This window comes from Lagopus muta, chromosome 7 (assembly GCF_023343835.1).
Source record: "Lagopus muta isolate bLagMut1 chromosome 7, bLagMut1 primary, whole genome shotgun sequence".
NCBI lineage: Eukaryota > Metazoa > Chordata > Aves > Galliformes > Phasianidae > Lagopus > Lagopus muta.
The window spans coordinates 42,692,207-42,716,214 of NC_064439.1; the positions used below are offsets into that span (position 1 = coordinate 42,692,207).

At 42.0% G+C, this 24,008-nt stretch overlaps 2 protein-coding genes across 9 annotated transcripts in view; one reads left to right on the forward strand and one right to left on the reverse strand.

Moving 5' to 3' along the window:
* The window catches only part of TRAK1 (trafficking kinesin protein 1), a 489,038-nt gene that overhangs the window by 139,252 nt on the left and 325,778 nt on the right, over positions 1–24,008 (forward strand). The window lies entirely within an intron of this gene.
* The window catches only part of ULK4 (unc-51 like kinase 4), a 214,550-nt gene continuing 191,440 nt past the window's right edge, over positions 899–24,008 (reverse strand). For 6 of the 8 annotated variants that reach the window (XM_048951205.1, XM_048951208.1, XM_048951201.1 and 3 more), the window contains 2 exons: positions 3,977–4,065; positions 900–1,413 (listed from right to left, as the gene is read on the reverse strand). In XM_048951205.1, the coding sequence (XP_048807162.1) occupies positions 1,329–1,413; positions 3,977–4,065 (174 nt within the window). In that variant the 3' untranslated portion in view covers positions 900–1,328. The other 2 variants (XM_048951206.1, XM_048951207.1) reach the window with 2 other exon arrangements.

The window sequence follows — 24,008 nt, forward strand, 5'->3', positions numbered from 1 at the left end:
TTTCACTACTTCAAAGGCAGAAACCATCCCACTGAGGACTGTTCTGTCCTTCAGAGCTCAGAGCTATAACCACAGAGGCTTCCTCCTGCAGTATTTTTTCTCTTGAACTGCAGCTGCTTTGCTGCAGCAGCTTCCTCAGCAGGGCAGCTACACTTAGTGCCTGGCCTGCGAGGCACGTACTGTCCTATGGCCACAAAATCAATTGAAAATTAGGAACAGCATATGTCAGAAGCATACTGTCAGTATGAGGGGGAGAAGCTCCTCCACAATTCTCAGCTGTTCCCCTAGCTTTAACTCATTTTCAGGTGTACTCAGCCTTCAGTTCCCACTTGAGATAGGACCTACATGCAGCTTGCTTTCTCTAGAGGCAGCACCTGTGCAGCTGGAAGTGAGTAATGCTGTTCTAAACTGCTGGCTAATTTACAGACTGTGCACATCTGCACTCTGCAGCTGTCACCAGCCTCTGCCCAGAGTGCTCATCCTGCCTCAGAGCAGCAGCTTGCCAGCAGAAGATCACAAGGGGAAAAAGCTGCAAAGGATCACAGCTCAGCGTAGGATCCCAAGGAGATGAGAGCTGAAGCAAACTACAAAAGTGCTTTCCTCTGCTTACAGAGCAGACGAACTGCAGCTATGGCGACCTCTCATTGAGTAACCCAGTTTCATTCCTCCCAGCAAAATGTGCACTAGAAGGTTATTACAAAACATTTCACCAAATAACGTGCAGGATTTTCTTCCTTTCTGAAACCTCCAGCTCTAATTCCAGCTGTCAGGCTTTAAAAAGGGATAGATACAGTGATAGTAAAGGTTTTGTGAGAAAGCAATTCCAGTAGAAAGTACAAGGTGAGGTCAGTTTGTTTACCTTGTGTTGTTGGCTTACCTCCCCACTTGGAGAAAGGGCTGTCCAAAGGTGGGCTGGTATCAGCAGCTCAGGAAGGTCCCTGCCTTCTAGGTGTGGCAGCAACATGCAGTTGCTTTAAGGCACCAATGTCACATTTCTAACACACCTCAGAATAGTGAAACACTTTCAGCCCATACTGTGAAACAACTAAACTATTTATTTTATTTGCTCTTCTCAAACTCGAGTTGTCAAGTACTCACACTACATCACACGCTGCCAGCAAGGTAAAACAGTAATCAAGAATTCACCCATAAGGGGCTATAAAGAAGAAAGCTGTTCTTTCTGAAGAAGCCAAAACCATGCCTGTGGCTCGCGACTCACTGGCTCTCCGAGTGAATTAGGACTGCTCTGCTTGTGTGAAGACGTTGATTCAGGACAGTGTTGAGCATCACGCACAGCTGCGCATTTTGGTGGGCTGGTCCATAGTAGTTCACTTGGTCAGCTTTGGATTTTCATCTGCCACTGCTCTCAGAATTTCAGATGACAGGGAGGCAACAGCAACATCAGCGTGAGAGCTAGGAATTGAACATAGTGGCAGCTGTTAAATACTCCCAAGGGAAAACTTTTTGTTTAAACCCCCCATTTGCAATTATCTATGCTGGAAGATTCTCAGCATTACCCGTTGAGTAACTTTATCCCATTTTCCTGTTGAGCAAGGACACGCAACTAGTGATTTTATCCTGCAGCAGATCTTGTGTAAAAATGAGATCCAGTTTAAATTCTCAGTAACTGCTGCCTTGCTCAATCTCCTCCGTGAATGGGAAGATAAAATCTACCATGTCCCCATGAATCCCACACACACACAGCTTGAGAGGAAAATGACTCCACTTCTGCTTTCTCCCATGCAGAAACAAGCAGTTGGGTTTGCTTTTGTTTTGTTTTTTAAATAGTCTGCCATCCTTCATTATTAACTCAGGAAGTACAGCAGCAGGCCAACTTGAGGCTTCCCTTGTTGCTGCTAATGACAAATACCTACTGACACTGTCTTCTGGGGAACACAAAACTGCCCATGAAATCCCAAAGATCAGCCCGCATTGTAAACCGATTTCTTAACGAGCATCAGTTTAAAGCAGAACTTTCAGTTACCTGAAACAAACGCACGTTGACAACTGAGGAGCGCATTGCTAAGACCCCACGTTTTGAAGTTCAGGTTGAATTCCACCTCACTACTAAGCCTGATCGTTGGTTACATACCAACCCCAGGGCTGCCTGTTCTGACTAGCCAACAGTACATAACAGAGTTTGGCAAGAGGCAGCTGCTACAAGGCAGCAGGAGAGAGCACCGAGAGCAGCGTGCTGCCCGGCCATATCCCTGCCAGCAATGGCACTGCTTGGTTGTTGTCTTCCTCCTGCTGCGCTGAAAGAGGAGAAACCGGTCTGCGAAAAACAAGTGAAGCAAAACCACGCCTCACCCACTCCGACCTAGTGATGGTATGTGGGTGGCAGGGCCTGGGAGATCAGGCTGCTCATGTTTCCAATTCAGCATGAAGTTTGGAAAGGCATCTTAGCAGGGTTCAAAGCACAGGTGAGAAGAGGAGGCTGAAATGAATAGGTGACAAGGGACATTGTAGGGAAGATGGCACAGGAGAGGGAGTTTGAGGAGATGGCAGAATGCCTCTAACGTTCATATACGGAAAGGCCACTTGGCTACACTTGATTGAGCATGCTAATCCAGGACTTTTCCTGTCTACCCTGTAGGCCATTTGTCCATGCTTGAGATGCAGGCTAGATCCCTCCCAGGCTCCTCAGCAGGTGAATGGACAGAGATGTGCGTTCCTTAAAATCTGGGAGGACAGAAAATGAAATCCATGAGCTGCTGGGAGCCTTCCTGCCACTGCTGCAAGCAGAGGAGCCTGGCCTATGATTTGGTCTCCTGAGCATCTTGAGTCAAACGAGAGAAGCTGCTGCTGCTTATTTTGGACTCTGTAGTATGTGGTTTTCTGAGTACGGAGTTGTGCAGATAACAATTAGAGGAGATCAGAAAGGCAGACTCAGAGCTGGCTGCTGGATGGGCTGTGCAGTGCACTTAACACTGAAATGCAGTGAGAGATTGAAAACGTTCTAAAACAAGAAAAAAAAAAAAAATCTTCTTTTCCCACCATCACATCACTGTCATCTTCAGTGGCAGTGCCAGCATCCCCCCTAGGGAGAGCTATCATTTTGTTATTTGGATTATTTACCATGTCATACAAAAAACGTGAGTCAGCAGCTGTTCAGGATGGGCTTGGTGTGTCCCAGCACACAGATCCTCAAACTCACCACTTCCTGACCATTTCCTCTCTATTCACATCCCTGCTCCCATCACTAGGATGACATCAAGGTGTCATCCCAGACCTGCCTGTGTTTGGGAGCACAGAGAGCACTGCACAAACTGAGCAGTTCAAGAACTGATCTATAAAATACCATCTCCGATTTATTTTCACCAGGAGCAAAATGGAGCTTAACGGCCTGCAGTTGGGGTGCAGAGAACAGCAATTCATTCATTTATACATCCAAGGGGAGGATTAGGTGAGGGAAAGTCCAAGGGAGAGGAGCTGAGGTCTGGCCAAGCTGCTGGGACCAGCACCTCTGTTCCTGCAGAGGAAGCCCTGGCAGTGCCCACAGCCTCAAAGCTTTGCTGGGAAGCCACAGGTATTTGCAAACAAAAGCATCCCTGTTCTTCAGCTGCATATTTAGGAAATAAATAAATAAATAAATAAAAATCAGCTTGCAAGCATACCACACAGTTTGGTTACTTTAAAACAGGGCACAACTACCACATTGTGCATCTCACCCACCATGCCAAGAAACACGGACCAGTATCCGGTTATAAAAGAGACTGATTGTTTGAAATAAAATAAAAACCAACAAGTTGAACATGACAGATGTGCACCAGCACAGGCTGGCGGTGCAGCTGACTGTGGCCAGCCACAGCTGGGATCAAAGCGGGCCCCAGATCCGCCACAGAGCTCTGATGAAGGGGGCCAAGGGTGGAAACCTGAGGGGCCTCTGCTGCAGGAGGCGATGCTGGAAGAAGTCACGGCAGACAGGAGGCGGAGAGCTCCCATCCTGAAAGCCCCGAAGCCCGAGGGGACGCACCTGGCAGGCTGGGCCAGGCTCTGCAGAGCACAGAGCAGAGCATCGCCATCACTCTTCAGGCTCTCCAAGCACTTCTCGTTTGAAGTTATCTGGAACAAAAAGAAAGAGAGCTTATCAAAGGCATTGAAAGAAATTCCTCTCTGTCATTTTCTGCGGGATAGGGAAGAGGGAAACAAGTTACAGCATTTGTTACCCTTGTAAATGGAATGTGACATTAAAGAGACCCAAGAGAAAAGTCCCTTTTACCAAAAAGGGCTGAAGTTTAGGCACAGGCTGTCTAAAATGTCTCAGCTTAATTAACAAAATCCTTCTTTTTCTGCGTGCCTGTATATGTATGCGAGTTCACACATCACAGTCTGCCAACCCTGATTTCATCCTTAGGACCATTGTAAATACAAACTATTGATTCTGAATTCCACGGGGACCCTAGGAAAAAACAACCAAGCCTGTGTCAGTCTTAACATCAGGACACGTGGGGTTTTCTCTGGTTGAAAGTCGCAGCAGTGGAAACAACTGCATTTCAGTTGTTGCTTGCTGCTCACTGTTCATCAGGAATATCGCCTGCACAGGGCTCTTACAGAGCACACAGTGACCCAGGCTGTATGTCCTTCAGTATCAACAGCATCCTGATCACAGCTGAATTTGCTGTGACTGCTTTCTCTCACTCATCTGTAACAGCTGGTTTGTGAGGTCTCCAGCCTTACACAGCATAGCCACACAGCTACAGGCAGCTGCACATTCCCTGACCCAATGGCAGAGTGAATGGGAAGGCCACAGGGACACAGCTTTAACCTGCCCAGCACAGTGACACAGACACTGGACACCTAACAGCTTGCTGAAGCAGTAGTCCTATCACAAAACGGGGGGAGAAGCAAAATGTTGCATATCAGTTCCTGCTTGCAAAGGTAAGTAAATCTTGGCCAAACAGAAAGGAAAAGGAGAGGATCAGAGCAGCTGATTATTTTGATACTGGAGGAGTTAATGCCTGAAACAACAATTTCTAATCCCAAAATCTGGCAAGGACTTTTAAGCCTTAGCATGCCACGGCTGGTCCTATTTACCACTGATCAAGCAACATGTCTTTGAATCTCCCTTTTAAATTACATGAGAAACTGTACTTAGAGCTGCCACCTCCACCATTTATCAGCAGTGATTCTCAGACACTACAACTGTAATCAGAACATCCTGTTGTTAGCAGGAATAGGGATCTGTCTGTAGTGCACTAAAATCTATCCTGTGTATCGGGAAAAAAAAAAACAAACAGTGACCTCATTACCTAAGTATAAATCATTAGTAAGTTCTGATTACATGTTGTTGGGCATTTTTACTCTCCTGAGGTCATTTCTGAACCCTTTGATTTATATTTCAGCAATCCATTATATTTCAGTAATCCATTCTCCTTTAATTCACATCCCATGGCTGCAAAAGACATTTTGTAACCTGAGTTCTGAATTTCAGACAAAGACAAAACTGTAACAGTATGGCTGCTGAGAGAGCAAAGTGCTCCAACCACAAGACACTGCTGTTCTTCCCCCAGGAGAGCTCCTAGCCTCTACTAAACATTTCCAACCAACTCTGAGGTACCCCTCATGCTCATTCCTCCCATTTATCCCACACACCTGAAGCAGGTCACAGCAGAACAGTCACTGAAACCTGGATCATGCTTCATGGAGTTAGGATGTCAAATAAAGGCTACTGGTATCTCCAGTTCTAATAAACCCTAATGCTTAGGTGATGAAACCTGTACCACCTCAGTGTTCTTTTAACAACTTGTCTTTTGTGCGTTACACATCAACCATTCAAAGCATGCTCAATTATAAAACCTTCTATCAGTTTTTTGTTTTCTTTTTCTTTTAATTCTGAAACACTCTACTTCAATTAGTGACTTCGTCCTATGGAGTTTTAGGATCTGACTACAAGTTTGCCTGTGTTGCAGCATGCCTTGTGCCATCATAGAATCACAGAATGGGTTGGAAGGGACCTGAAAGCCCACCCAGCTCCAACTCTCTGCCATGGCCAGGGCTGCCGACCAACAAGACCAAGCTGCCCAGGGCCCAGTCCAGCCTGGCCTTGAGTACCTCCAGGGATGGGGCACCACAGCTTCTCTGGACAGCTGTACCAGAGCCTCGCTGCACTCTGGTAAAGAATTTATTCCTAATATCTAGCCTAAATCTCCCGTCTAGATAACACTGCAGTGATGCATTGCCAGCAGTGCAGGTGGCACCCCAAGGCAGGAACTGGATCAACAGCACTTTGCAGACTTCTTAACGTATTAAAAGATTGCTCAGTTTTTGTCGTCATTTTGTTCCACAAATAAAAAGAAGTTAACAAACCAAGCTGTCAGCAATAAACTTTTTGGAGCCACATGTACTTCTCATGCATTTCATTGTCATCTCCCTCCCAGCACTTCTGTATCCTTTATCCACAGCAGTTCTACTTCAGTTAGAATTTTAACAACTTCTTTAATGATCCCTTGTAACAATGCTGATTTGTCAGGGCTGGCTACAGCACATACTTAATCACTAATCAATAGCTGTTCCATTAATTTAAAATGTAATTAAAATCTCAGTTTAGTTGCATACTCACTGCAATTTTAAAATAATTTCAAAATGGCTTTCCTTTATTAAGCTAATAGCCATTCCAAAGCTTTCCTTCCTTCAGTTCTATTCAGCAAGGATGAATCATAAAGAATTCCATAATTGATATGTAAAGATCAGTATTACTTACACTTGAGAGCAGCTGCCCAGGCATTGCAGGGCTGCTGAGGGTGAGTGCAGGAAGGGGACAGCAGGAAGCACCCAAAGGAAGAATGCTTTTGTGGCACTGAAGGACATGGTTAGTGGGCATGGTGGTGATGGGTTGGCAGTAGGACTAGAAGTCTTAGAGGCCTTTTCCAACCTTAATGATTCTGTGACTCGATGATTCTTTGCTAATAAACTGAGAAGTCTCCAATCCTACTTTTTCCTCAAGCTTTAAATGCAATTAACCCAATTATCTTGCAGGATCAGTTAGCTGCATTTCTCACTCAGCTTTGCTAGCAATGGGAGCAGCCACTGTCAGTACATGGGCTGGTTTACCAAACAAACACCAGATATTCACAGGTTTAGAATCACTGTGACATCAACACGTACCCTAGCACTAAGCATCTCACAGGCCCTTCTGTGATCAAGAGCTTTGGCTCCTGCCACAGTCAGAATAATTACATCTCTTCCCTGTGCGCTACCTGAGGTTCTACATAGGATGTGAACTGAACGAACGTCACAAAATACAGTGTTGTCAAAGCGTTGCCACAGCCAATGTGACAGCCCAGTGAATAAGTGAATGGAACGGCATCACTGGAAATGGGGCTGGACAAGAAAGGCTCCCCATGCTGCTGACCTCTTGTATCTTTAAATGTCCTGAGATGGACTTTTGCTTCCAGTCTGTCTCACCAAGCTGTGTGCAGGCAGTGCAGGAATCAAACCAAGTGCATTCCTTGGTTTGTCATTCACCATTTGTGGGCAGTAACACTCAGCCACTGCCTCTTACAGAGGAGTGCTGTGACCAAGAATATGCTCATGGAGGGATCAGTGCAGGTGAGAGTGCTCATAAGGGTGGCTGCACAGTACTGTTGCTCCCCATGGTGTATGAGATTTCCTAGTAAGGACTGAGCACCTTTGTGACATCCATCCCATCAAAGCAGGCTTCCTTGCTACTCTCCTCTCTACAAATGGTTCACCACAGAGAGACAGACGGAATGCGTGTGGGAAGAACAAATCAAGTCAGACGAGTTATATTTACGTTACTAATTGCCAACTCATCTGAACAGGCCTGAGCAATGTTGCTGGACCATAAAAACAAGAAATGAAAGTTACAAATGCATGAGTGTTCCAGGTGTGCTTTGGCAAGTACTGCTATAGCCAGGGATTGCAGACACAAAGACATTGTGGCGTTCAGATCCTGTAAATACATGTGAAAACAAGCAGGTATCTGTGACAAAAAAAAAAAACCCTACATTGGACAGTTTAACTCTGATTTTAGAATTCAAAAATCTTTTTTCTTTTTATGAATAAAATCCATGTTGTGCTGAAGTCAGCAGCCAGCTCCATTTGACTTTGATAAGGCCAAGACTTCACCCAATGTGTTTTGTTGTCTTATAATTTGTAGGTGTGAGGGTTTATTCCAAGCTTATGGCAGTTTCCACTGCTAACTTGCAGACAGCCGGGCTCCAGGCAGGCTGAGCGTGCTGCCTCAAGGGCCTGTTGCAGTGAGACAAGGCAGGTCTGCTCCCATTGTATCACTGTTAATTGGTTTTGGAACTGAGGTTGGAATTGGATGATCTTTGAGGTCCCTTCCAACCCAAGCCGTTCTACAATTCTATGACTTTGAGTGTTCCTTGACACCTTTCGCTTTATAACTTTTATAACCCTCTTTATAACCCAGAAAACAGATATGATCACAGCTTTTATCTTCTACAACTGAATTCAGAAGATTTAATTTAGTGGAGGTGGACAGGGCTATCTCTTTACATCCTTTAGAACCAGTTGGCCACAGCAACCTCATCAGCAAAAGTAACCCACAGTCCTGTCCAGCAAACGGTAGCTTCAAGATGCCAGAGAAGACTTCCACAAACCGTTGCAGGGTTGCGTTACACATAGAATCATAGAAACATTAATGTTGGAAAAGACCACTAAGATCACCTAGCCCAGCCTCAACCCATCCCCATCATGCCCACCAACCACATCCCTGAGTGCCATATCTACACATTTCTTGACCACCTCCAGGGTTGGCGATTCCACCGCTTCCCTGGGCTGCTGTTCCAGTATATGCAGCCTGTTCCATAGTGCACATTAGCAAGCCCAACATCAACATGACATTAAAAATAAACACTTGCCACTGTGTTGCTGGTGACCTCATCCACAAACACAGGTTCATCCATCATCTGCATGCTGATGGCTCCGTGAGCTGTCACTTCAGAGTAATTTCAGTCTGCCCAAGCATTCCCTGCTGGGCCCAAATATCAGCTTCAGCAAAAAGGGCCATGGACAGAGTTTGTACACTCTGGCAAGCCTCTCATAGGTCTCACTGTATCTGAGGAGACCAACAACTCCTAGACATCTGCTGGTCTCATATGAATTCCCCGTACAAAAGAAAAAGGAGAAATCTATCATTTATATTTTCCCCATGAAACCACAGAACTGATTACACATTTTGAAATTATACCCAAATTTAATTGATACATGCTCCAGAAGTTAGGGATGGCCTCCTTTTCTGGGCATAGCAGTGAATACAACTGACCCCAGATCTTTCACTATCATACTTCATGCTATGGTGATGCAAAATTATTTCAAATGTTTCTATGCTCGTATGGGTAAGAATCATACAGATAACTCATCTTCTCACTATTAGGAAAAAATGTGACACCCAGAATATATTGGAAAGCGCTGACCTTTAAATGGCAACTACTATATAGGAAAAGTATGAAAGCAACCAAGCAAGTACTAATTTCATAAATGCCTACACACATCCAAGGACGCAAACACTTGAGCAGCCATGCCTGTGATGCAGAAAGGATCTGACTAAATCCCTATGAACTGCCAAATACAACTCACTGGAGAAATTTGAGTTTTAATGCATAGCCTCAAAAACATTAAAAGATAAAAGAAACCCAAGAACAACAACAGAAAAAGCTGGTCTTGCTTTGAAATGCTCGACATAGAAATAAAGACTATTATGTCATCATGAAGCCATATTTGAGTGGATACTGGCAAATTGTTCTTTCACAGATTTGGTGGTGCAATTCAGGCTTCCCCTGGCAGAACCTTTATATAGCATTAACTTTTGCTGAGGATGAAGCAGAAGAACTTTGTGCTCACAGTGGTTATCATCTGGACTTGAGCACAGCACCCCAACAACTGAAAACCTGTACAACTTGACTTCAGGTTTTAGATCTACCATTCCAAGACTGGAAGGACTATCAGGAGTTATATTAAAAATACAGAATATGAAAAACGAATACGTGAAGAATAAAAAGAGCAACAAAACCTTAAAAATCATTACAGATTATGAGTTTAAGCTAAATATTAAAGCATTAAACATTAATTCCTTCATAACCTTTATAGGCTATTATAGGCTTAATTTCTATGGACACGTAAAACTTGATGTTTTCTTTTAGTACTGAAAATGGATGGTGCTTCATACAGTAGAAAAAGACAAAACATGGGTCTGAGGAGTTTTTATTAGAGGAGAAAGGCATCATTTTTATTCTTTGTATAAAAAGCAACTGAATGTGTAAATGAGTGAACAGGGATGTAAGTCTCTAAACCATCTATTTCTGAGGAAAATTACGCTTTATGCAATGGTTCAATTTGCATAAAATTGTAAAAACGGTCATAAAAACAAATGAACTTCTAAAAATCTGTCTGCTCACTGTCATGTGACAGATGGCTCTGGCTGCCTGGCAGAAAGCAAACAGCTACACAGTTGGTCCTCTCTGACCTCAAAAAGAATCATTTTCGTCTATCTACTTTTTCTGTTTGTTTGTTTGGTTCTTTTTTTTTTTTTAAAATGAGCACAGTTGAATTCAGGCATCTTTACAGCAGCCAGTAAGTCATGCATGTGCAATTACAGAGAAGAGGTCAAAAGGAAGTAATAGTGATGAGCCCAACAGATGACACAGCTGGGCAATCTCAACAGAATTGCTCTATGTAAAATTACAGTGCACCAAAACACCAAACGAGTCCAGCAATACTTTTGTGCTTGCAGAAACAATGAATTAGGACTCCATAACAAAAAATAACAATGATAGTCACTGGGAATTACGCTGGCCTTGAATGATGAATCAACTAAACAGGTTGCAGGTTTCAGAATGCTTGGCTTCACTGTACAATCAGAAGAAAAACATCTGCCTGTGTGAAAACAGAGCGCATTTCTCACTGCTGACCATGGCAGTTCTGCTTTCTGGATGGCTCCTGTATCTATTCCTAACCATGCGGGGCTCCCAGCATCCTAGCACACCAGCACAGCTAATCCCTACAGATGGCTCTCAGAAAGTGAACGCATTTCCAAAGAAGGAGGTAAGAAACTTTTCACAGTAACAAATCCACAGCTTGGCAGCTTCTGGAATAAATACTTTTCCTTCTTGCTGCTCTCTCAAGAGCAGGTTCCATACTTGATTCCCCTCGTTATAAGAGACCATCCTATACAGACTGACTGAACACTTTAATGTCAGTCACGAACAATCACTAAAAAGGCAGCCCAACTTTGCACCCAAGGCAGACACGCACATTTCCAGACTTGCACTACTTATTCCAAATGAACAGACTAAAGAGAATTAATCCCTCCATATGCCAACTTGCAAGTAAGAGCTTACATCAGAGGTCATCCCTGCTCACTGCAGCTCCTCCTGCAGAAAAGCACAAGTTCTCTGTCACTCACATTTTGGATGTCATCACTATTAGCTGTTTTGTTCTGTTTGGACTCCATATGTTTCACCCTGCGTACTGCTGGTTTAGTGCTATCGAGCAGCTAGTGATCTCATAACTACGTACCCATTTTCCTCTTCATAGCTCACAGGTACCCACACTTGGCTGATGACCACATTCATCAGTCATGAATAGACTCCTGAGCAGCTTTCCTGTGCTTTTGTCAATTTGCTATGTTGCAGCTCCTGTCAGTCTGTATATGGAAGAAGTCCTTACAGCTGTCCCTAACATAATACCATCTTCCTGTTCTTTATAGTCATATTGCAAGAAACAGATATATGTAAACACTGCAGAATTTCTTTGCTGCAACTGCAAAACAAAAGGGCCCCAAGACAAAGTTAAATGATTTAGAGCAGAAACTTGCAAAGAAAAGATAAATCACTTTTTTTTTTTTTTTTTTTTTTTTAAAACTCTCAGTACAGTGCTTTACAGTCATCTTAATCTTTTCTTATCAGCTGACATTTCCAACTCATGCAAGAAGTGCTCTTATGCTAGGGAGCAAGAAGGATCAAGCTCTTCAATCTGGCAGTCTTCTATCAACAACAAAAGAGGAAAGATACAGCCACTGCAGGTCCAACATGATGTCATTAACCAATGACACAAATGGTACTGTACTGTATTACTGTTGATAAAAGATGTCATGGAAGACCAAGGCTCATTTTATTTAAGGGCAAACTCATGCTGCTGGTAACTCATCCCTGACAGTTTAAAAAGAAGGGCAGCACATGACAACTCTGCATAAATACTTGATGGCAGACAGAATGAGGAGAGGGGCTGTGTGTGCAGCTCATGGGCATGGGGGATATTTCCCTTTGGTTTCACTGCCCAGCTGTGATCACCCTAAGTGGGAGAAAGTGAGGAAGTATCTATCACAGTGTCAAGGAAAGAACAAAGAAATTACAAGCTAGCTACTTAAATTGTTCTTCCTCACCACACGGAAGGCTGTCTGGTACTGAGTTATCACAGATACTCCAGCTTATCTTCTGTATTATGTATTCAAACAAATTTTAGCTAAATTAAAACCATGCAATTAAGTAAATAATCACAAGCACTTGAGTTTAAACAGTTGAAGAAATTACCAGGCACTTAGCTAGAATGTGACATCTACACACACAACCCACTAAGTCGGCTAGCTCAGATTACCAATGATGGTGATTTACAACAATCCATTGCATCCCATGCTGCAGAAGACTCGGGAGCAACCATCAGCTGTGCTTTATCAGGCAAGGGAGAATGAACTGCCAAGCAAGGGGGCAACAGCTCCTTCAACAGCTGTGCTCTGAGGGTACTGTGATGGAAGTCCTTACTTTGAAAGCTCTGTAAATGTTAGAATTCTGAGCTACCAACATAGGAAAGATGCTAGCGCAACATTTTTAGTGCATCTTTATTTTTATAAAACACATCCAAATTGAAATTAATTATGTCATCTACCAGTAACATGGTCCAAGGGCCTTGACAAACGAGCTTTTCTGGGTTTAGCTGCCATGTTTTTTTGTTTAGTTTTTAAAGTAAAAATCACTGCCCTACCCGGCTGCTGCATTTCACTGCCAGTGGTTCCTGACACCCCAGAGCAGGAACAGGAGAAAAAAAATCCCTTCTTGCATCACTGAGCTCACACACCTTTGTCCCTAAAGGTGGAGATTAAGAGGCAGAAAACTGAAAAGACAAAATTTTCTTGGTGAAGAAACAAATCCACAACAAAGGGGAAATCTTGGCCTTCCATAGACACAAAACGCACAGAATTGCCATACTAAGAAGCCTTTTTCCTATAGAAAGTAAACAGTTTAATTTGGATAGAACATTCACTGGAAAACAAACCGATTGTTTCTCTTTGTAACTCTGCAATACAACAAAGATTAACCATCATTTTGATGCTTATCTTGAACAAGCAGCCTAGAAGGCAATGTCTAATAAGAAAAAAATTTAGGAAGTGACTTTTATGTAAAATTGTCAAGCAAGTCCTATTGAAAAGTAGAATAAATATGAGCCCAGCTGCTGTGGCTCAACATTAACCAGCTTTGTGATGCATTGTTTGTTTGGCCATGAGACGCTTGCTGAGACAAGTTAAATTTCAATCTTGAGTTGTATTATTAAGTCTTTCAGGGAGAAAATTCTTCTTTGTAGTTTTTGTTATCTCAAAATACGTTATGTTTAAGTACCAGCAGATGAACAAACATACTCTTATTTTACACGTGCATCGGCTTTTTGCTTTTATCTTGTGTGTGAAATTGGTGTTTGAGAAATGGATACCACTGGCTAAAAGCAATCCTAATGAATGCAGGGGTTCTGAGAAACTGCGCCCACGCAGATCAGACGGTGAACCTTACACTTAGCTTACAGCACTGCCACTGCTGCAGCTTTGGCTTCAGCTGAATAGACAAGCCTATCGAACTGTGTACAAAAGGCTGCCGACAGCACAGCTTTCAGCTATGATCTAATCAGGATGTGAACTGGGTATTTTCCCCCTCGTTTTCTTTGTGACTATGAGAAGAAAGTTGTCAAGTATTATCATCGCTGCTAAGACACAAAATACCCAAACAGGATCCACATACGGCATTTTGAACTTCATAAAGCAGCCTGTCTTATCCTAGAGGTTTGCAGATAAAACCCTCCAGACGTTTTTTGCTGATGGACAGCTAATTACATCATTGTTTCCAGTTTGATGTTGCACAACTCCTACGAACAAGGTGTGCCTTAAAATTAGATGGTGCAGCCCATATGCTTAACCTGATTAGGTCGATAATTTAAATATTAACACTGTTATGGAAACGAAAGCAGACATCCTCATTAAAAAGAAGTCATACACACTCACGTTGTGCTTTTTAAGACAAGACTTACTGTTTTCAGACTCAGAACGAACACCTGAATGTCTGCCACACAGTACTGCCTCTGCTCCCATACCTACAGTGGCAGTCAATTTGATAACTTTGTCCTCCAGGACAAGGTAAGTGAGTCACAGCACAAACTTAATCATGTCACAGTACAAAGCTGATACGATGATCTCATCTTTGTTCCAGGAAAAGTAATAAACTCAGTTTCCTATTTACACTGGAAAAATCTAACTTTTGGTAAATATCATACAAAGGCCCTGACCACACAGTACACAGAACAAGCAGTGCGATTGGCACACTATTAAGGAAAATTTTCGTGTAAGCTAGACGGTGGAGTTTTGAAGTTTAATCAGATCTACGATCCTTTCTGGAAAAGGTTAAGGTACTTGGAAGTTACACTGATGTCAGGTTAAAAGTAATTTCATAGATTAAAGTAAAGATTTATTGTTCTATTTCAAGCGCTCAGCCCAATCTAAATTAGTTAGCTCATTTTGAAGCATGCAGAAACAAAATCTAAAATGACTAAAGCTGACTTAAAAAGAATACCTGTCTAATCAAAGCCTCTAGCTCACCTGCTGGGATTTTTGTGATTTTTTTTAATTTGGTAGAACTAGCAGGAAAAGTTTTATCTTCTAAGAGTTGCTGATTGCTTATAAAGATTTGAAGAATGATTGAGATTATCGTTCTAAAACAGCACCCAGGGGAACTGGGCAGATCAAGGGATTGTTAACGAGATATCAAGTCTTTCACATTCACATTGCTGACTTAAATTCAATCCAAGACAAATATCACCCATCTAGTGGCCATCTGATGATGTGCATGAGGTGAGACTCTTACTTTTACGGGCCTTAAGAACATTGGACTGCCAACCAATTTGGCACTGCAGCAAAACCAAGGAATGAGTTGACAACAAGAATAATTAAATCAACTTTTTATCTCTCAATACAGTAATACAAAACAAGGCATTGGCTTGCTGGATCAGGTTTAGATCACAATTACTTTCATTAAACTGCTTATAATAAGCGTTTCAGACTCATAGGCTACGAGGGAGAATTGAAGTATTTCAGTAAGGGAAAAATTACTAACTTCCAGGGTAGACATATTGGGTTTTTATGACTTATAATTTACAGAGAAGCCATCACTAGATGTGAGTGAGTCAGACAGCTTCCTATTATGGTTTTCTGAAGGAGCAGTCATTATCACATGTCAGCTGCTCATAATGTAGCACTCTTTATTCTTCTCTCATTTCATAAAAGCAAACTAATCATTTCCAAACATTTATTTACCAGTGAATTTAGACTCTAGCTTCACTTATATAGTAAATATATCATTTTAATATACTTACTAGTCACAGCTGTTCTACATATGTTTGTTTGAATAGTTTGCAACTCCTAATACTATGACTCTTCATTTACTAATGAGTCTTAGAACAGATGAACTGCATGACATACAAATATTACTCCTTGCTGACTACTGGACTGGGTTAGACTAAGAGTCCACCTCCCAGGCCTAAAGCTCTTTGCTCCCAGTACATGACTACATTTCAAATGGCTACAATGGAAACCAATCCCACAGCCAGCACATGGAGATGAACTGACTTACCTATGTACAAATGGTACTACGTGCTGTGTGGGTTGGGCACACAGCAATTGATGCAGCAGAGCCTCTTCCCTCAGTCAGCCTTCTTCCTTTCCTCATTCCCTCCCAAAGGTAATCCTTTCACCCCTTAACCCAAGACCCAAGGAGGTTCCCAGCAGGAACCTCTGAGCTCATGGCAATTACTTCCCACCTGTAGGGCAGGAAAACAACAGAGCATGAAATGGGAAAAGCTAGAGGAATCCTTTGTTGAGTTTTTCAAAGGATCCCTCTACTGAGTTCACTGTTCTACTAGGAATGGCAGCCTCTTTCCTTTGCTAGGTCCTAGGAAAAATCCAGACAAAAATGCCCTTTAGTCCAGGAAGAGGTAATATGGTCTCTAAATACTGAAGAGTACCAACCATCCACAGGTGTCTCCCTCCATGACTTCCACCAAAAGCTCAGGTAGGTTCTAAAATGCTACCCTACAGCAGGTTTTCATAGTAGGCTAAAGCAACCCAGCACAGCAAGACAGGTGTCTTAGTCAGGGGCGAAGAGCAAAGCCACAGGCTGTGAAAGAGGACACCTTGCAGGAAGATACTAGTGATTTTCCTGCTGATTCTTTCCTACTCTCTTCCTCTTGTGCACTCCCTTCCAGCTCCCATTCACCCCTGGTTTTGCTAGCCATTGCTCTGTAGACACCCACATATTTGTCTTAGGGGATACACTGCATAACTGTCTTAGAGGATGAAACAGCAAGCATAATTTACGGGAGGGGAATGGGGAACAAGGTTCCTTGACATTATTACAGAAATAACACTACCATCAATGCTTCTTCCACATCCCTGAGGAAGCCTTGTGTACAGTCCTCTGTGAAATGGTTGGTGAGAACATAAAGATGACCGTGGCCAAATTCACAAGATTCGGCAAATGCCCGAATCAACGGAACCCATAAAGAGAAGGTTCACAGAGGAAGCCCTTTCTTCTCACATTTCCTGTGAGCTGTAAGAGGGGTGTCACCCTCTGCCAGGAGGCAGCTAATGTGCTTCTTGGTACCCTTCTATGCACAGTCTGGCAATCCTGCCCAAGGCTCGGGAGGTTTTACCAGAGGATCTTTGAGGTTTCTTTCAACCCAAGTCATTCTATGATCCTCCAATTCCTCTATCACATGAGTGGGATGGTTGATCAGAGAAATGTGACTCAGGACAAGGGGTCTTCCTGGAGCCAGACTTTGCCCTCTCTTTCCTGTCCTTCAGTACACTAGGATGGGTAAAGCACGTGCCTCCAGACTCTGAAGCATCTTTGCTCCAGATGCCAACTTGCCACAACCAAGTAGCTTTTTTCACAGTATAATGGTAAGTAGACTGACATGCACTTTTGCTACATGCCAGCACCTTTCCAACTTAGAATAAGGCTTACTTTTCTTCCTATCACGCAAGCCAAAATTTCCAAAAAGCCTTTACAAAGCCCACATCCTCTGACAAGCTATTGTAAAAGTGATAGTAGGCCAATCCTCAGCAAAATGAAAAGCTGGTGACCATTACAGAAAACAGGCAGCAGTCCAAGAGAGGTGCTGACCCAGCCAGAGGAAAGCTTCTTACTTCTGGTCCCACAGACACTTCTTAGACTAATATCATGCAAGCTCCAAAGTCTGTATAGTTAGGGTGATTTTTCCCTACATACATTATTAAAATCTGTCATTACTGATATGATACTGAATATTATCTGCAATTCTGTCATCCATTCAATCAATATTTTGTCTGCAACTTTTCACAGTCTTAATTTTAAATAACTCTCTATTATTAAAAACCTTTGTCACATTGCTGTTCATCTCTTTACTCAGACAATTTATGAATACATTCCATAGGAAAGATCTTGGTGGGATTATAAGAGTCATTCACATTTATGGTAAAAAACTAGCCATTTATTATTTCTTATCATTTAAGCTGTTACTAATCTTGAGAAGAACTTTGCTCTCTCCTTTTCCAGCATCTTAGCTGCTTTAGGAAGTCCTACTGAGAGACTTATGGAAAGCCTTTTAAAAATCCAAGTCTACTCTATCAAGTAGATTACAACTCTACACAAACTACTGAATCACTTGGAAGATCTGGAGAAATATGAATTTCATTTCAGACGTGATATTGACTATTACTTAAGGTGTCATATTTACCTTTTGTTTACCTGTCCTTTCCTTATTACCATACCTACCAGTCCTGTCTTAGCAAAGTCAGAATTAGTTGTTTGTAGATCCCTGGAGACCTTTTAAAAATTTTAGTATAAATGATCTAACTTGGTAGCTTGCATACCACAATTACAGGCTAAGCAACTTCATGAGTTCCTCTAGAATTTCTGGACAATTGCGGACAGTCAGGAGCAGCTGACCTGTTACTACTCAATTAAATTACTATAAAACATCTTTTTGTAACACTTCAATTTGTGGACATTTCCTTATACATAAAAAAAATGATTGAGATGACAAAACTGTGCAACTTCTACTAGCAAAGTCAGAAAGTCTGAAAAGTGAAGTTTGTGGCATGAGACTTTGCCTCTTCAGAGGAACACTTCCTATGTCAGCATACAAGATGAATCTTTGATACAAGGATTTAGTAGTTTCTCAAAGCTCTGTAGATAGCAGTGAGTGACTACTTTCATTGCCAACAATGTATATCAGTTCATCAAATGAAAAAATACCATTAAAGAGGGCTGTCTATGAGCATGCAGAATGACACTCTTGTCTCTATAAGACAATTATTTGAAAAATATACACATCAGAATATAAACCAGATAACTGACCATGATAGCTAACTCAATAATCAAATTGCTAGAAGTACACAAACAATAACCAGAATTATCTCTCCCTCGATGTTTATAGACAAGCATTCCATAAAATATAGGAAACCACAGACACGTGGAAGTTCTCATGGATGTCATCCCTGGAGATAAGCCATCTCACCACCTTGGAATGGTTTCTTACGATTTCTCTTGAAATACACCCTGGATAAAATTCCTGCAGATAAGAGCTTATTAGTGACTGTGTCTGTTCGTTATCACATTTCCATTCAAAACCTTTCCATGTCAGAGGGACTATCCTAAAAAGTGACACTCAGTGACACTCCCTATAAGGCTTAGCTTCTGAATTTCCTCATAAAAACTGAAGTGAGAAAAGTTTTTGAGGAGCATATTCCTATATATTTGTAGCACACGTATGACAAGCACACAAATGTAATTAACATATCTAGCTTTTGAGTCTGAGAACAAATTGTGGGTGTATTAGTTCTTGCTTAATGAAAGTACCACTGAAGTACTTTTTAAAAGGATAATAAGGCAGTGCAGAGGACTAAGATTCACAAAACTATTTAAGAGAAGAGGATAATTTTGTAATGGGTGTGGACTGTGGGAGTTTTCTGACTGGATGCTCAAAGCCAAGAAAAACTAACCCTTTTTTCTCTTCCTAAATGAAACAAAACCTTCTCATAAAGACATCACGTAAATTGAAAAATGTTACTGCTCTAGGACATGCAAGTACATTAAAACCAGGATATTACAGCATTTAATAAGCAGAAATCACAGTTTAGAGAGGGATACAACATAAGAAATGTGAAATTAGAAAATGTTTGTTTCAGATACATTTACAAACATAACCACAATACTCATGAGAACACTGCACTTACAGTGTTAGTAGAGGAAAATTTGCATAATTAAAAGGCATTGATAATTTTCGTAATGCAGGTGTAGCAGTAAGAACATCACTGCATTGTAATTAGGAGAATTATGTCAGTCTCATTCTAAATTGAACTCCGAAACTTCAGACACGTCAGTGACATTTATACGAGTAAAAGTTACTGGAACAACCATATTTAAAACACTAATGGGCAACTAACCTTTAGTTTGTTAGTTAAAAAAAAAAAAGACTGTCAAAAGTATGCTGCTAACCAACATTTGAGGGCAAAAAAATTCCTCTAGACAGTCTTTGATGATGTGGGACTGGAAGTGCTAAATTAGGGGAAATGTCAAAGAGTGGCCAGGGTGTGGAAGCAGATGGATAACTGGCACTCAGCAAAAAGTGCAAAAATCAGACTGTTAACAAAGAAGTCTCATGGGTGAGGCTGCCCCAAGAACAAACTGGAAGCTGGCAATGGGGAGGGAAGAAGAATCTGGCAGAGGGCAGTTATGGCCTTCATCTTTTTATTTCACAAAAAAGGGATCAGGAAAGTCAAGGCACAGATGGAACTGGATTTGCTGAGGGATACGAAGAACAATAAAAAGAGTTTCTTCAGATACACTGAGCAAAGAGACAGGCAAAGGAGCACATATCCCTCTAAAAAATGAAAAGGGAGAGTCAGCCTCCTCAGACTGAGAGAAGGCTGAGGTACTCAAATTCTTGCCTCATTCTCCATGGCCAATCAGGCTTCCTACACCTGCTCTGTCCCTGAACTTTCCAAGCCCCTGCTCAGAAGCAAAATCCTCCCTGCCTAAGAGCAGAGCAAGTCTGAGACCACCTCACGTGTACAAGTCTATTGGGCAGACAACACACATCCCATAGTTCTGAAGGAACTGGCTGATGTGGTTGCAAAGTTACTCTCCATCATATTTTAAAAATCATGTCTGTCAGACTGGAAAAAGGGAAACTTCATTCCCTTACTCAAGAAAGGGAAAAAGGAGGACCTGGGGAACTACAGGCTGGCAGGACTCACATATGTGCCTGAAAAGATCGTGGAGTGTCGCACTTTGGTAGAAGCAATCCCAGACATGAGCACAGACTCATTGAGAGTAGCCTTGAAGAGAAGGACTTGGGGGTCCTGGTGGACAAAAAGCTGGACATGAGCCAGTAGGGTGCACTTGCAGCCCAGAAGGCCAACTGCATCAAAAGAAGAGTGACCAGAAGGGTGAGGGAGGTGATTCTTCCCCTCTACTCCAGCCTCATGAAGTCCCAGCTGGAGTACTGGATCCAAGCATGGTGCCCCCAGTACAGCAAATATGTGGACCTGTTGGTAAAGGTCCAGAGGAGGGCCACAAAGATGATCTAAGGGCTGGAACACCTCTCCTATGACAACAGTTTGAGGGAGTTGGGTTTGTTCACCTTTGAGAAGAAAAGGCTTCAGGGAGACCTCACTGTGGCCCTCCAGTACTTCAAGGGAGCTTACAGGCATGAGGAAGACTGACATTTTACATGCTCTGATAGTTATAGGACAAGGAAAAATGGCTTTAAACTAAAAGAGGGGAAATTTAGGTTAGATATTAGGAAGACTTTTTTTTTTTTTTATTCAGAGGGTGATGAAGCACTGGAACAGGCTGCCCATAGAGGTTATGGACATGCCATCTCAGGAGGCATTCAAAAGCAGGTTGGAAGGAATCGTGGGCAGCCTAATCTAGTGGTTGGCAACCCTGCTCATGGCAGGGCAGTTGGAACTAGATAATCTCCATGGTTTTCTCCAACCTAAGCCACACTGTAATACTATGATTTTATTAAAAAAAAAAAAAAAAGGATTGATTACTGGTTAGGGTTATCATCAGAGTAACACATTACATGGAGAGCAGGTGGAATTTAAAATAGGATGACAACAGTTGGGAAAGGATTCTCCAGGGGATAGGGAACACTGGTTACTGCTTTTCCTTCCCCTCCTTACTTAGGATGAACTCAGATCATGGAAATTGAGACACTGCCTGTGTTCAAGTTTGCTTCTGGGGCTGACTGACAGAAGGTAATATTTCTTTACATGCTCTCTTCACAAAAACCTGTAGCAACAGATGGATTCTGCAGCACAATCTAAAGGTCAACAACTTCTGACCAGCAAACTGATGGGGAACAGACCAGAGACTGCAGCAACATCAGCACTGGGGAAACCTAATTAAAAATGGTGTTAACATTTAATCAGTGTTTCACAATTGCACAAGTATAGAGGCAGCACCTGATGTGCCCAAGTTATGCTCAAACCTACAAACGAAACTTCAGTCAGGCAGTTTGTGATGTGAGCAAGCAGTCAGTAAAACCAGGCGCTCGCATCCAACAGCAGAGGTCATCAAGCAGTGAAACCAGTGCTGTCTCTGAAGCACTGCATGGCCTCTGAAATTGAAAGGCAGAGGTGAAATATCTCTGAAAATGAGTATTTTCTATTTGGTTTTACTAGTCAGGCTGAGGACACTCAGTGCCTTTGACAATAACATTTTAACATTGAACTTGACACATACACACATGCACACTGACTTTTAGATATTACTTCTATGCATTCACAGATCCATTCATATACATTAGCAAAGCCCAAAACACCAGTTACTACAGTAGTAGTAGAAATTTCAATATGTAATTGATAATTAATTTTATTTAAATTCCAGATTTTGTACTTTGACCATAATACCCCATGCTTTCTTCAGTACACACTTTTCTAAATACGCCTCATAGAAACTTTTACCTATTTTAGCAAAATGCTAAGATATTTTTAACACTACTGAAAGCATTTAGCTACATTTCCAGCTGCAGACTTTTAAACAGGAGCACAGAACACAAACATGTGAGAGCACACATTTTAAAGAGCTAGCTAAAAGCTGGCACTTTGATTTTTGCCTTAGTTGTTGATTTGATTCCATGAGACCATGAAGACGACCAACCAGTGGGAATTAAAACATTAGATCACAATAAATCAACAGACATGAAAACATTAGCTCAGGCATTAAATTTACATTTTCCAGACCATTGGCTCTTGTGACCCAGAATATACTGGGAAATGTGAAATTCTGCTGTCAGTCCTGTAGCTCAGTTTCACTCTAGCCCAAAGCAGCAATTGTAAAGTGCAGTCTCTGGCTTTACTCTCTTGCCCCACACCGCAGCTTACTTGGTTTTAGGCATGGCAAACTTACAATCCAACGTACATAGGAGAGAGGAAGATAAGGACCTTGCTCAGCTTCAGAGGGGACTATTTAAATGGTAACAGGGGACCACAAAATCAGCCACAGAGCTGCAGGAAGGTTTAGCACACTGGGTGAGATGGGAAGTTTCAGACATTTTCTAATATGGAAGAAATTTTTAGCGAGCATATATTGAGCTGCCACTTGTTGAATCATTTCAAGTTTCTAAAAAGACTTCTCAATAAAAGTTTCAAGGTATGGCAAAGAATTCATTGCCAAAACAAAAATCAGGTTCTTTACACAAGCAATAACTTTTCAGACAGGTAGATTAAAAGAAGTCATCAGAAGTTTTAAAACTATAACCAGACAATAATGATAGTATCTGTTGGTGATCTGTCAGGAAACTACAAAATGGCTTAGGAAAATTTAAACCCGAGGCAGACACAAGAACTGGAGCACGGTCACTCCAAAGTTACAGTTGTGCAACTGTTACACAGTTGTACTAGTCAGAAAATGCCAATAATAAGCAACCATACATGTCACATTGGGTACTGCCTATGCCAGAGAGGAAAAGAAAAATATATATTTTGCTGTATTTTGGCTAACCTGCTTTTAGCATGCTTTCTCTCCCTAGTCTCACCACTATGTTTCCCTAACCCTATGCTGCAATACATACCTTCCACGGGTTGCTCTTTTTTCCCCTCTTCCCTGTCTCCACGTTATTTCAGACATCACACTAGAATAACACTGGCGACTAATGTTTAAACACACTCACTGCTATCACAGTTTCAACAGCAGTGCACAAAGGCTGTGATGTTTGCATCCTACCCACTACTATTCAGTCTGCTCAGCTCCACCAAGCCACCCTATTGGGACACACACATAAAAGTCCCCTGTTGATATCTAAAGTGAACAGCTGTCCCAGACCTCTAACTTCACCTCTCTTGCAGAAAATTCATATAAAGAAAAATCAACATAACAAGCAAGTTTGTGGGGGGAACGTTGGCCAGGCACTAAAGAACATTTAATGCTCTCAAGCAATAACAAATCAGTTATGGAACATCTGTAGTAATAGAAACAGGACATGATAAAAATACAGACGGGTTTTGGAATGTTCCTGTAATAAACTACCACCAATCTGTGACCAAATATCATTAATGTAACAATATTCTACAGATAAAACTCCAGATCCATTCTCACTTCAACTGGCATTACCATAACAAGGCCTTGCCCCACAAATAGCACACGTGCCCTTTACATGACATACAGTGAAGGTCAACAGGTCTTCTAACAAATGGGGATGGCTGGGGAGCTGTAACC